This window comes from Anopheles stephensi, chromosome 2 (genome assembly GCF_013141755.1).
Source record: "Anopheles stephensi strain Indian chromosome 2, UCI_ANSTEP_V1.0, whole genome shotgun sequence".
In the NCBI taxonomy this organism is placed as follows: Eukaryota; Metazoa; Arthropoda; class Insecta; order Diptera; family Culicidae; genus Anopheles; species Anopheles stephensi.
The window spans coordinates 84,021,155-84,036,125 of NC_050202.1; the positions used below are offsets into that span (position 1 = coordinate 84,021,155).

Genomic DNA, 14,971 nt, shown 5'->3' on the forward strand with positions numbered 1-14,971 from the left:
CGTGGCACCAAATCAAATAAATCCCCCTTTCCTTCCGTGCGTGTCACCAGGACTTCCGAGACTTTCGAGGCTGCCCCCCCAAAACATTAAAGACGACAGCGGGAGGAATCGAACCGAACCGAACCGTCGTTTTGTGTGATCTTTAAAATCTTAAGAAAACTTTACCGCATCTCTCCTTCCAATGGAGAGTTTGCTCTGGCTTTGATATCCAACTCGGTTGATTCGGTGCTATTATTTATTCACCATTAACAACTGGTCACGCACGAGGACCAAGGGAAGGAACCGGAGACAAACAGACCGGGGCGAACGACACTGTCTTAATTACCGAGCGATGACATCTTGCGACGAGTGTTGTTTGATCAAGGATGAGGAGGAACTTGGCCGGAAATGTAATGAAATAAACACCTCCACGGTCCACCCACTCCACGGTGGATGAGGTTCGTAGTCTAGGAAAGGAGATAAATTGATAGCAGCACTCAAGAAGCTGTTAGAAGATGGTTGGTTTAAAGTGCTTATAAAACATGCAGCAGAAGTCATTATGGGTGTTTAAAGGGTTGTTGTAATCAATAGTTGCCTTTTGTCGACTATGTCGACTAAGTCGATTCGGAGATGGTTCTTACGAGAATTCTATCGGGATATTCCTTGAAGTCTGTTTTGACAAACCCAACCCGAACGACGCAAACAGTGTCCAGGGCAGCAAGCCATCCTCACCAAGATGTCACAAACAACACGCGAACAAAACAAGCGAACGAATAAATAACGTTGTTGTTTTGCTGCCGACCGAACAACGCCCAATGGATAGGATGGATTATACTTTAATCTAGCACAGCGGCACCCGGCACCCACAGCCCGAAGGCAATAAATAGACCCAGAATTCCGCGCCCTGCGATCAATGTAGAGCGAACCAGCGCCAACCGCACGATTCGTTCCAAAAACGATCGTCGTCGATCGTCAACTGCCCGCTTTTGAGCCGAGATTGATAACGAAAGACCCGAACGCAGCAGCAATATGTTGATGACGGCACGCTACCGCGACGTGATGCTGATGTAAGACGAATCTTTCCGGTGTACTGTTGGCTTGGCTGATGTCTGTTTGCTTCTCTTTCGATGCAGGTGTTTGGCGGTCCTGCTGTTGGGGACCGGATGTGGTCAGGTGTGTGGCCGAGCAGTACCGCATCACAGGCTTCGAGGAGCTGCATCGGTTGGACGTCTGCAGAATGTGACGCTCACGAACGCTTCGCTGTCCCCCATAGGACGACTAGGCGGAGAGGTGTCCCTGGAGGGATGTCTAATCGAGAACTTCGGTCCGGCACTGTTCGGACTGCTGGTGCGGACAGAATGTCTGACGCTTCGGGGTGGATTCATTCCCACCGTTACATTCAACTCGCACGCGCTCGATACACTCGTGATCGATGCGACGGGGCTGAAGTTGTTCGATGTGCTTCCTTCCGAAGTCGCTTACGCCAAGCTGCGGATCCTTCAGATAACGCGTACCAAGCTCGAGCACCTCACATCGAACCTGTCACTGTTGGTGGGCCTTAAACGGCTGGATCTCTCCCAGAACCAACTAGCGTACGTCGATCTGGATGTGTTGGGAGCGATGCAACGGCTGCGCGATCTCGATCTGTCTGTGAACAGGATTGTTCGATTGGACGCTTCGCCCGAGCTGCAGCTGGCGGGCCTCCGCAACCTCTGGGTCAGCTACAACCGATTGCGCTCGTTCGGGGCTTTCCCGGGTGCGTTCCCGGCCCTAGACACGGTGCGCTTGATAGGCAATGCGTGGCACTGTGCATGGGTGGACCGGGCGCGGGCCAACATCATACGTCACGGGATCACGGCTTTCGGGGCTGATTACGATTGTCCCGGCGAGCGCCAGGGTGGACTTTGCTGCTACGGCGGCGCTGATGACGTGCTCGGTGAGGAAGAAGCGCAAACGACGACTTCGACGCCGCTTGATACAGGGATTGGAACGCAACCGGCAAACGGTGATGATCTCACGCTGCGAGAATCGAATCGAAGTACAGAACCGATAGGCGTACGGTACGGTGATGTGGAGATCTTTTTGTGAGTGAATGTTGTGCTAAATAAACTCCTTTGAAGAAATTGTTTACATTACTATTAAGGAGCGCTACCAATGTTTGAAGTTTGTTGGGAAAAGGCTTAAATTGCAGCACCATTATCTAGCATCGCCAGTTTAATTGAAGGGATTATTGAAGCGATAACCCATATTTAGACCACCACCATTCGCTTCTAAAAGTGTCCATTAGGGCATTCTCCGGGAGTATAAAAAGTCAACACGATCGAGATCGAGCGTAATGAAAAATGGATTAATTTCAATAAAGGAAACCTCACGAAGCTGCTACACAAATCTGAATGTCTGTCAGCGAAAGAAGCAACCGGCCCAATCACACGGGCCATAATCAGCTACGGGGCTTGCAGATGGAACGGAATAAAACAACAAAATAAAACCCCTAGCTGATTGCTCGATTTGGACAGCGGATCGCTGTGTGGGCTTTTTGGCTTTTGGAACAATCAAAGCCAGCATAAGTCTAGTGCTGAGAATCAATTGGGAAAAATTATTCGAACGGGTTCTGTCGCGCTGGTCGCGGTACTGCACTGCCGGAGGTCAAATTTGTCACGGCACAAACCGATCAGACCCGCAGCACCATTATCGGGTGCGATTGGATCGCACCGCGGCCGGGAATCATTCACATTCCTAGGCTCAGAATTTAATTAAGCCGTCTTTTATTAACGACCGGCGGGCAAAGTATTTGTCCATGCCCGCAAGTAAAGAAACTCGGTTGTGGAAAACAAACAGTAAAAAGTCTGCCAAACTGTAGAATAACTTTGCCGTAACGTCGCCATGATTACATCCATCTTTTTCCATTACTGAAATGAGCTCGGACGCAGCTTTTGACCAGTGTCGAACAACTCTCATTACTAATCAACAAACCTGGAATGGCGCACAAAAAGCGGCCGGCCAGGCTTTACATTAGCAGAAATCATCATGCAGACGAACAGACATCCACCAGACCCCGGAGCACAGCCGCTCTTTCTTCGTAATTATCTCCGATAAAAGGACCTTCTAGACATTGCAAAACAGAAAACCAAGTCCTAAAAAGAAGGTATTTAGGGGGAGTTTGTTTTTTCTTATGGTAAACAAACATAAAGCAAAGAACTTCCCCAAAAAAAAAGAGTCGAAAAGTTTTGTGCAGAGTTGCTGGTGGAAAATAGTTGCAACCTTCCACAGCAAGAACAACTTCGGCCATCGTAATTAAACCAACACCAGAAAGAGTTGAATTCATGATAAGTAATAAAGCTCAAGAAGGAAAGATTTACTTTATGGGGAGATTTTTGCGGAAGTTTGTCAAGTAGGAAGGGTCTTCTCGTGAGTTGTTCAATCATTTTTAGAGATAAAACTTTTCCTGGCTGCAAGTAAGCCCATCAAGCATCGCATCACAATTTTAAAAAAGTATTTTGGACAAAGATTTGCTGCTGCAGCCAGCAAGAACTACGAGTTCTGAGAATTATCTGGATGACTTCTTGCGTGTACTACACCCCAGAAGAGCTGTGTGAGAACACCTCTACGCTAGGTGGAATATTCACACAAATTATTCCCACGAACACCCAATGTCCACTTCCATAAAATCCGCTTACCCGAACACGGCGCAAATCAACCATAATCTACATCTCCAGGTGTGCGGACAATCCAGAGCGCGCAAGATTTAATTTATTTACCGAAAATAAATGCCCGTCCATTGTTCCGCTTTCGCTCGGTGCACAACCGTACAGTGTGTCGCTATTTTTCGGTCAAAGTAACCATTTCGTTCGGGTCCCCTTATCCTTTTTTTCCTGGGTGGTTTTGTTTGTTGCCTTGCCAACAGTCTCAGCGAGCTCTCAGCTGTCACGCGGTTCGATTCGGTTCGACATAGAAGAGTGTGAATCGATTTGAATATCCCGAGGTCCCCTTCGCTCGTCCTTTCGGTGGACGGAAATCGATCGAAGAAATTGTCAGCCTAAGGGTAGCGCGGTAGAGAGGTCCACATACGGACACGGAAAGTGTGATGTAGCTACAAGCGAAAGGTCACCTCAATAAATCTCCATACGTAGGGGTTGTTCTTTGCCGCTGTGGTCCCTGTTGTCATACCTGCCCGGGGTGGTTTTCTCGAGCAGGCCGTTGTCCTTCTTTGAATGTCCCAAAATCAAGCCCTAAACAACAGCAGGCGCAAAATTGGACAAAATAAGCGCACTGGAAGAAGTGTACTGGAAGGCAAATGCAAATCGAACGTTGCTGATTTAAATTTTGCCAATAACGAAACCGATCGGAACTGATCGGAGAAGGGACGGGGGAAAAGAAATCGATGGCCAAGAAAATTATGCACCGTATTGTTGGGTGAGAATATTCTCACCGCTCCAGTTTTGCATAGGGTAGGCTGTAGTTTTGGAAGGAGAAACTCCTTAGAATAATCTAATTCCGATCGCATTAAGGCACACATTGTGGTACGACGATGAGGGCCGGGAAGTAGCCAACCGTGAATTAGAATGACCTTTGCCACTGCCTGCCACGCCGAGGGGAGGTTGGTTTCGTGCAAAATTTAAATTTTGCAAACAGCTTGTATGCCAACGATGGATAGTAGAAGAACGTCCAATAGCACCACAGACTGTTATTTCGCGAACAGGAAGCATAACGTCATACGCGCAACGTTCGTACCATTGTGGAGTGGTGAAACGAACACGACATTTCCACTAGGTTTATGAAGCGTGCAAATAATCATGGCGATAAATTTTATTGTGCTACTGGCTAGCGCACTATGGTATAAAAGGTTGAGATTTTATAGCAGCTACTAAGCGGTGCTATAAAAAATGCTATACTATTTTAAAAGAATATTATTAGTATTAAGGAGTAGATAATTCCAAATGTAAATATTTTTTACACTTAAATCTCTTGTAATATCCAGCTAAGGCTCTCACATATTAACCCACTATGACTCAATTTTCCAACAATAACAACATCCACCTAGATAACCCCTTTCTTCAGAACAACAACTTCATCCCCTAGCTAGAGCAAAAAAACCGGCCATAAAACGTCACCACATATTACTCCACACTCAAAAAGCGGCAAAAAAAATCTTGGCTGTGTTGTTTTTCCTTTCCCGAATCGATTGCGGAAGTGCCAACAACATCCTTTCACTTTTCACTTTAACTCCCGAGCTCCCGACGACGGGAAGGGTGCATAAAAAAATGGGAAACATTTATTTGACATAAAAATCAAATTTAATAATATTTATTGATCCGATTCCGGCGGTGCGCTCTTGGTTTTGCCGTGCCTCCTCTACCTCAGCACGTGCTATTAAGGAGAACACTTTCTCGCCAGGACTTCTTTAAGGATTTGGTAAAGAAAAGCACAGGGAGAGAGAGAGAGTTTAAAAGAAGTTCCTTAACCAATAAGTGGTTGATTCACTCGTCCGCACCCCTTTGTGCGAGGAGTAAAGGGATGCTGTGGACCCCTTATTCCAGCCCGAAAGAGTGAAGAAAAAAAAACACACACACACAAGAAGGTTTGATTCGTTACTTTCACCCTTGACTTGACATACGCAGTTCTCGCCCTTTATTGGAAAAGAAAGTATTGATCCTTCCTCGAGAGGCGATGGGTGTCTTGCAGTATAATCGGTCCGTATAAACGATGGTACGGGCTTTTTTTTTTTGGCATCGGAAGCAGCCAGCGCAAGAAAGAGTTCGGAACGTGCAGGACGCGGGACTGTAATCCAGCCGTAACGACATGGGATTACGCCCCGGTTAAAGGACTTACAAAGCGGATCACACAGGCCGTACCGAACAAAAGGGATGCGGTTACGGTTCAGTTACCCGACCCGATCGGTGGCCACCACCACCCAAAACTGTTTGCCGCTAGACAACAGAGCGGGCCGAATGTTTGATGTAATGGCGGCGTTGGTGTGGTAACAGGATAAATCCGCACCATCCGTCGAAGGCCGGCAAAAAAGGAAGGGAGTTTTAGTGGTGGCTTTTGTCGGGTTTGATGGAAGCTGATTGGAAGTCATTAGGAAATGAGCCGCAGATAGGATGAGTTGTCGCCGGTACCTAGTTGGGGGAGGAACGAGAGATTGTATTGACGTTGATGAATTTATCAAATTTGTGGCCCAAGGCGTCGTGTGGCTCAAGTGTAAAGTTGAGACGGAATTAACCACCCTCTAAGGTGTTTGGTTGTATGAGGTTATTGCATAAATCAGTATCACGTTCTTTGTGCAGCGTTTTGTCTTACTCTACGCGGAAATAATTATATCCAAACGAAGCCTGTTACTGCTCCAATTTCCGTTACAGCTTTTCTCTCAACGCGACCCGGTTTCTGGTTTCTGGATTTTCCCACCATTTTTACCCCGAAAAAACAACAGTCCAAAACAATACGCATCCAATTATCTACGGGATATAAATATTAAAATTGGCAGTGTTTGCAGCTGGTTTAGCTAATCTGCGCCATACTGCCATCCCAGAACGGAATTCAAAAGCGTGACCGAATAGAAAAAAAGTCGAGCGAAACTGTCACATGTAAATCAGTGTGCTGATGCAAGATGCAACAACGACCAGTAGCAGCAAAAACGTGATCTCAATAAACGCCTTTCAAAAAATCCCTCTCGCAAAAAAAACCCGAAGGCAAAGAAACCCAAACTTAATCCCAAACAACACTCCCTTAGGGAGATGGACAAGTAAAAAGATTTAAAAGTGTTCCGAAAAAAAAAACAAAACCTACCCGCCGCGATCACAACACAACAATGAAATCCAATTATCTACGAACATAAACATTTAATTTACATGAACAGGGGACCGCCTGAACAGGATCGATCGCTTCCTTCCAGCACAGGGCATCTTCTATCGGCAGGCTGATTTGTCACATTGTTCCGATTAGCTGTTAATAAATATTCACATATTCTACCCCGAGGTCCAGGAGCAGACGAAGATCGGCAAGATGAGTTATTGGATGCGAAAAGAAAAAAGTAACAAGAACGCAGTAAAAAATTAGACCACTTGCATCAAGAGGGAACATCCTTACGGACCACTCTCCTCCAGAGAGACTGATCTAGATTTCTAAAGAATCGGGATTCAATAAAAAAAGGGACGCCACTTTGGCTGTTGTGCGTTCCTTCTTCTTTGTTGTTCGCGCCAAAATGGATGGCGACCGGCGCCTTCTTCAAACAAAAACCCGAAGAGGACTTTCGGTGTCCATCTCCTTACAGGACCTCGTAAAACGTGCGATATGCTGGTTTGCTAATTTGAGACCGTTTTTTGGCTGTCTCCCTACTTTTTGGATTTTTGCTACAAATGAAACCAATCTGGACCGTTTTTTTGTTTGCACCCTTGGTCCTCTCCAGATTTTTTTGGTCGGTTGCGTCTACTTGAGAATCCTCGCCACTGCTACCAGCAATCTTGAGGAAAAATGCAATCTAATTCACTATTTCACGCCTCGAGTCCTGGCTCAATGAAACCGGGCCCAACGGTGAGTTCTCCCCTACCGGGGACAAAGGAGTCAAGCCGAAGCCTTGAGTCCAAGGAAACAAAAAACGGCACAGCAAGAAGCAAATAAAATTCCGCAACCTTTAACACCGTTGGCTAGCGAGTGTTTCCTTCCAACCGGCAGCAGAAGATTATTGCATTTTATTGTTGTGCATCACCCTCATCGCCGCCACCGTCGTACTGCAGTTCGTCCCTGCTTTAATAAGTGCAACAATGTTACGATAATTCTATTTTCGGTGCAGCTTTTGTTTTGGTTCGGTGTACGCGCATTCGCAGGCACCAGAAGTCAGACCACCTTTTCCCTTGGGTGCCGTGTTTTGTTTGTGTGGATTATACACAGGCTGGAAATTGCAGGGATCAATGGATTTGTTGTTGCAAAACAAGGGCAACTTCTAGCGGTGGCTTGGGATGCGATCTTTAGCAAACGATCGATTTGGGGTGTTTGTAACGGTTTTCTGGCTCTTGATCGACATCGGACGAGTCATCCTAAAAAAGAAAGAAGAGAATTAATTTAAGTTTAGTAAAGTTGAACCAGATTAATTTCACAGGTTCTACATACCTTTTTCACCGCTGAATCTGATCATCCAAGCGTCTTACAGCGCAACGCATTCTCATGAGAGTAAATCCAGCCTCTGTTTACTTTTCTCACCAAAAGTGCATTCTCATCGTTGCATCGCTCGGCAAGACACAATTCCAACGTTGGCCAAACGCCGTTGCCACAACAATCAACCCGATTGTTGTTGCCCGTTGAGAAAACCGGTGTCTCGCGGTCTGTTTGCATCCCGCTCGCTTCCGTTCTGTGTCTGACAAACAACGGTGGGCCACAGCTTCCCGCTACTTCCGTGTTTGCTTAACCTCTCGGTTCAGCCGGATCAGTCAGATGTCTCTCACGGTTCGGTTTACCGTCCGTGTGTGTGTGTGGGGTGTGGTGCTCTTTAAATCCGGCGCACGCCCGACGCGATGTGGCCGGCTCATTGAATATTAACCAGTAATTAAAATCTTTCCTCGTAACATGATAGCGTTGATTTTTGCGGTTTCCCTTTGGGTGGTGAGCGCCAAACAAAAATGCTGGGCGTACACACCCCCCTTGGGAGATGGTGGAATTTGTGTCGATTTGTCGCTATCTGCGTGCTATCGATGGATAGCATTACCCGTCATGATTAAATCCTTAAACACAATGACATCGGTGGAAGCTGAGGGATGTCCTCCGGGACATGTGGTGCGGGACATTTACTTATCAGGTTCGCCGCTCGGGATGTGGACATGTGGACGTAGCTTCTGACCGTCTGTTCGCGGTTTCTATGTTTTTTTTCTGCCTTTATCCACTTCATCTCACCGGTATGCGGAAGGAATTACACTGATCTAATCTAGTGCGAGTGCGGTAAGGAGAGTCAAATTACCTCCAAAAAAGGAACGTACGCGCATTTGTAAGTAGGGTGAGGGAATAGGAGATGGTTTCGTGTTGCGATCAGCGGATGTTGATAAAACAGATAAAAATTACAGCGTATGGTCGTTATCGGTGCCTCAGATGACATTGTTAATTGAAAATGCATAAAATGTGACCGTTTGTAATGGGCAAGAAGACTAATTTGGTGAGCCAAGGTAAAGCCGCAACCATATATAGGCAACAGTAGATTGTTGATAATTCAAATGTAACGCTTTGTAACGCTTTCTTTGTAGCAAAAAAAAAATGATTATTTGAAACGTATCAAATTAATATAACGAAAATATAAAAATAATAAAATGGTAAAGCACGTTGGGCCTCAATCAAATAAGCGTTACGAAGCGTTACATTACATACGTTACATTGAGATTTCGCTGTGCGGGGCTTTCTCAATTCAGTAGCATGCTATGAAATTTAAAATGCTGGCAAATTTTTACTAATTTAAAGTAAATTAATTTTTAATTGCGGGTGCGGAAAATGCGGAGAATTTTTTTGTTTATGCTAGGGTTTCCCCTTTTTCCCTGCTCTTACTGCTCATGGAACGAGTTCATTTATCACAGCAAATAATTGTCCTCCTTTCAACACACACAACCAATCAAATCAAACGATCGTTTATTTCGAACAAAACGATCAGCATAAAAAAAAACCATTATAACCCATCGTTAGCACAGTTTTTAATTGCCAGCTGTGATTGATCTTTTTTCTGCAAATCATTTGAATTTTATTCCAGCTTTTTTCCCCATTTTGATTTTGATTGATGACTTCGGCAAACATGCCCCCTCGTTGCACGGGTCACGTTCTAACGAGTGGTGCATTTCTAACGCCTCACAACATCAGTTACGCGCTCGGTTGCACTTTAACCTGCACAGCAACACGTGCAACAATGCAACGACGAATCCACCGTACGTCGATTCCAATTTTCATTCCCGCATCTACCAAGACCAAGGCCCGTTGTTTTTAGTGGCTTTGGGAAAATTGGTCCCGGTGGATCAACGCAACGCAAAGAAAGCGCGCGCGATTTTCATAATAAACCCATTTGAATGCCACCGTACGCGAGAAGTGAAGTAAAAGTGCACCGTTGTGTTGTGCGTCTATCGTTCCCTTCCATCTCTAAGCGGTTGCACTTTGTTCTTTGTGTGTGTGTGTGTGTGTGTCGTTGCAATCGTTATCCTCTTCTTCGGAAGCCCATTAAATCATTTTCCGACCGACCGTGCGGATGGCCGATGATGCATATCTGCAATTATATCTGCGTGGAACCGCGGAAACTGCATCATAATGTCAACCTCCTTCTTTTCCCTCTCTCTCTCTCTCCTCTCCCTCACACACTCGCCTTTGTGTGGACCTTCTGGCAAGTGACAAAAAAGCGCATTGTTGATGTGAAGTGCTCGCGACGAAACTCTACAACCGACAGTCAAGAGGAAAAGGATACAACTGATATGCATTTTTCCACTTTTTTTTTTGGCGGATGGATTCTCACTCGGCAGCACTTTCGCGGTGTAATATAACACAATGAGCACTGTGGCACAGATCCACACGGCATCGGCTGGTGCACCTCGAAACGATCCGGATCCCGATCCGTGTAAGTGAGCCAGCCCTTTAATGAAATCTCTTTGAAGAGGCGTTTTTGTGACTCTCGGCCTCGAACAAAAAAAAACCACGGGGAAAAAGTTCGCCATTCGCCAGATTCGCCACCGACACGTGGTGTAAAAAGTGCACAGAACAAATGCATCTAACTATTGGCACACAACGCGGCCGCAAGGATTTAAGGACGGACGGGACTAAAAATCTGAGTGAATGGTAAAATGTTAATATGTTAATGGATGATGGTCGGATCCCATTACACAATCAGCTCAGCCACAACCATTCTCAACAAGTGGCCTTTGTTTGATGTGATGATGGGTAAAAGGTAGCGCGCAGCTAGCCAGAACTACTTACCTCGTTCGCATTTTCGAACAAAATGGCGTCCGCGCTTATCCGACGCGTTCTACAACCCAGAATTCGTGTGGTTAGTCGTAGGCATTCTTTCTTAAGAATAACGGAAGACGTTCCAGAGAAGAGAAGCAGCATTCAATCGAAAGCACTTGTGCGGTGAATGCGTCGTAAAATGTGGGACAGATACTGTTTTATTGTGGAATAGTAAACAAAACATTTGAAATGATATTGTTTTAAGTAGGGTAGGTTTTTACGTCCTGCAAATGTCCTTTAAGATAGACAAAAAATTGTGCTTTAAAATACATTTTCTGGTAAATTGCTTCTACAATTTAGGGCGATTTTTTATGATTATGCACGTTTAGCAATCAAGAAGAGCTATATAGAAAAGTTGAAGGAGACACATACACAATCGAGACTTGAACCCTGTCCCTCGTGGGTTGCGTGGTCGTACGTTATTCACTTACCTATTTGAACTGCCTGTGAGCAAGCAGGTAAAAACGTATCTAAAATTCAATCGATTATTTGTCAGAGCATTTCTGATTCTTTTTTCACTATACTAAAATGTAATAATTTACTTTCTAAAGTCCGAATGAATATTTAAAAAAACGAACTAAAATAAGGCAACCTAATTTTGAACGGAATAATAAGAATCCTAATTGAAAATTGATATCTTTTCGCAAGCAAATAATCAAAAAATCGTTAAGAGACAGGAGAAAAAAAAGATAAGTAAATAAATTTCACCCCATAAACTAGCCTGCTGGCTGAACCTACGCCGGTAAGACATCTTATTTGTTCTTTATCTTAAACGCCAGAAACCGCGCAGTTTTCCATTTAACGGCCAATGATGGGCATTAAGGGTTCGTTTTTTGTTTTCCTGCGCTGTTGCGCTTCCACAGCTAACTGCCTCGTCAACGTAACGAGCCGGCGGTCCCAGTGTGGCCATGTAACGATAATTAGCCGGGCATGACTCGTCAAACAAGCCGGATTCTTATTCAACCGTTAAAATAATGCACAGATTGTCTCCTTCCCTTACTGTTTAGAATGGGACGATTTGCTTGTTTTTTTTTTTTCTTTCGTTCGTTCCCGTCACGGGACAAGCACGCTTCCACGGAGAAGTGACTGCGGGATAAATGGCTCCCGAAATTTGCCTATATCGATCCTGCCTGATGCTCGTCAAATTGTCAATCTGCGGAATCCTCTCGAGAGCAACGAAAACATTTAATCAAGAGTGCTTTCCTTGCGTTTGCAAGTGATCACCCCTCACTGAGGCGTGTTTTTTGTTTCTTCTCTTGCCTATAAAACCACCACGAAGATTTTTGCTACCTCACCCTAGTTCTTTTCTTAGCCCAGCCGTTCCTTGACGGGATGGCAAGCAACAACAAAAAAAAAAACTGTGTCTCTAGTCCATCACATCCAATTTGCATGTCCTTTGCATAGAGCTCGCGCTGATTCGTTAGCAATTCACGCCTCGCTGTCGATTGGAGTCCCGTTCGTGCCGTTTCTTTTTTCCGGTGTGCAATTTTTCAACCGGTGATTTTTCTCTCACACAAAACAATGTATCATGGTGGAACAGTCGTCACACGCTTTGAGGCAAGCGGCACAGAACGTCTTAACCAGATTGGTGATTTGGAACCACCTTTTTTTTTGTTGTATGCGTGTCACACATTTCTCACTCACGCCACGGTGTGACATGTTGAAGCATTCCCGCGGGATGAAATGGCGAAGGAAGCCAAATCTTTGCCTTTGAACCAAAAAAAGCACTTTAATGTGCACTTTTTCATCCCGAAAAATCGTTGAGAAATGTTGTGGGATTGAGGCGATAGAAAAAAAGGAAAAAGGCTGTGTAGACCATGCTGCGTCGACGTTTGACAGTTGGCGCGTGAAAGGCGGAAACTTGTTTGAAAATTTGAATATAATCACCATGGCGACGGTGACCGTTGGAAGCGTTAGTTAGCTGCTGCTAGAATGGAATGGGACTAGTTGAAGGAAATACAGAAAAAAATCATTCACTGAACCTAGTGTCAGCAGAAGTTTCCGGAGCATACTGTTTGTCCGTTACCGGAATTTCACGACCAAAATGGCCACCTTTAAATTTTCTTTTGATTTCCCACTAAAAAATTCGTTAAGCAATGCGTCCATACATCCCTGAATGAGAGGAGAGAAAAGAGAATGATATAAAAATTAGTTCCAGTTATTTGTTTTACGCTGCTTTTTTGTATTTCTTTTCAATTTTTTGAAAACTCAATATGGTTGAAAAATGCCGTTTCCATAAAATAAGAAACATATTTCAGTTGAGAGTGCTTCTCGGCTATTTTGTTGTGCTTCTCGTTCCTTGTTTTGAAACTTCCATCGGCCATGCCATTTAATGTTGCTGTGTTGGGCAAGACTTTGAGGACATTCCGATTTTACATTCCAACATTTGATAGCATCAACATTATGCAGCAGGACATTTGCAAGGATTTACGCACAATATCGCCCAAGCGCTAAGCCCATTCCGCAACCGATAAGCACCATCCTTAGAGGCCCACATTAGCATCAACAAACAGGTATTATCGACCACACGGGCCCACAGTGATGCACGAGCCGCGACCGAGCTCTCGTGCCACCACCAAACAAAGCAATCCACCTCGTGGCCGGAAATGGAAGAGTTACCGGGGATGCCGGAAGATGTTCATCCCGGCTATCGGCGACGATCTCGGCCCGGTTCTTGAGCGAAAGGTGATAAACAGAACAAACAAAACTAACCCCTAACAGGAAAGGAACAGCAAGAAAAAAACGGAATCAGGAATAGTGTCACCCATCTTCACCTCGTGCGCCAGCTAGGATCAGTGCTGTAGCTCGGATTCCGATGAAAGGATTTGGTTCGGGCACGCGACCGACCACCCGACTCTTTAGACGGTGCTGCTCGTACGTAATCTTCGTAACCTCCATCCTTCACCGATGATCTGCTGCTGTTGGGTTACGGGCATTGCTCTGACCCATTCCATTGGCTGCTTCGGGGTTGAGATTTACACCACAATCGGGCGCACGCAATCCAGCATCCCAGGATGTTTGAAGCAGCAAGACGGCAACGACAACCCTTCGCACCCGGACGATTTCTGGCAAAACACCACCGAAAAGGGTAACAGGATTAAGGGATGCTGCTGCGGCTGGTAAAGAAAACCCTCCGAAGGTTGTGAGATGATGCCCCTTTGTGTTGTGCCTTTTTTTTTTTTGTTGAACCCGTACAGAAAAAGGGTTCCTCCAAATCGTGCGTAATTGATGGGTTTTTTGGTCTCCTTTGGCTTCTCTGCTCAAACACTCGCGCGGAGGGGTTCCTTTCTGCTCCGCAGATGAGTTGTTTTGGTTTGTTTTTGTTTGGTGGTTTGTGGTTTTGTTTGTTGGATAAAAATGGCAATTAGAGACGCAAAAAATAACCAAAGTGGAATCACCAACGGAAGGTATATTGGTTGATGTGAGGATGAAAATTACTCTCGGGGACAGAGTTTTTTCTTCTTCTTTCTGGTGGCGTTTGTTTTCTGTTTGTTTTTAGGCAAGGTGCTCCAGATGACATAATTGTTTGTCTTTTATGAAGATAATAAATCTGAGAAATGAGATTGATTAACTTCCCATATGATGGGTTTCAAATTGAATATTGTTGGAAAGAATCCTCTAGAGATGGAACTGAGATGACAGTGTTTTCAACTAACTTTCTGTTAGCGAGGTGATAGCGGCGCTTCAAAAGCGTTCTTCAAAAGCGGGGACCAAATACCATCCAGACAGATCCGCTTGCAGAACTTCTGATATGAACAAATTTGAACCGGATATCGATAAAATTTTATGTAACATCTAGTACAATGGACCTTGAATTGTGAAGTCTTTTTAACCACTGAGACCTTCGACATCATCAATCCTGCCGTTTCATTTTATATTGGCTGTGCTTTATTAAAGCTGGTTGCGGCTCATAGTAAACAATTTTTAGGCGATCCCACCAGACGACGTTTTCAGAGGGAAGATTAGGCTTAAACCTGAAGGTTTCCTCATAAAAACTTGCTGGTCGTTAAAATTTTCCTTTATAATATTCATCAGC

The 14,971-nt window shown here is 44.9% G+C and overlaps 1 protein-coding gene across 1 annotated transcript; it reads left to right on the top strand.

Moving 5' to 3' along the window:
• The first annotated feature begins 874 nt into the window (after positions 1–874).
• Positions 875–2,124, top strand: LOC118507587 (insulin-like growth factor-binding protein complex acid labile subunit). Its single transcript, XM_036046250.1, has 2 exons — positions 875–1,046; positions 1,113–2,124. Exons 1-2 carry the CDS (start codon positions 1,009–1,011, stop codon positions 2,065–2,067), a joined length of 993 nt encoding a protein of 330 aa, XP_035902143.1. The 5' UTR covers positions 875–1,008; the 3' UTR covers positions 2,068–2,124.
• Positions 2,125–14,971: the final 12,847 nt, after the last annotated feature.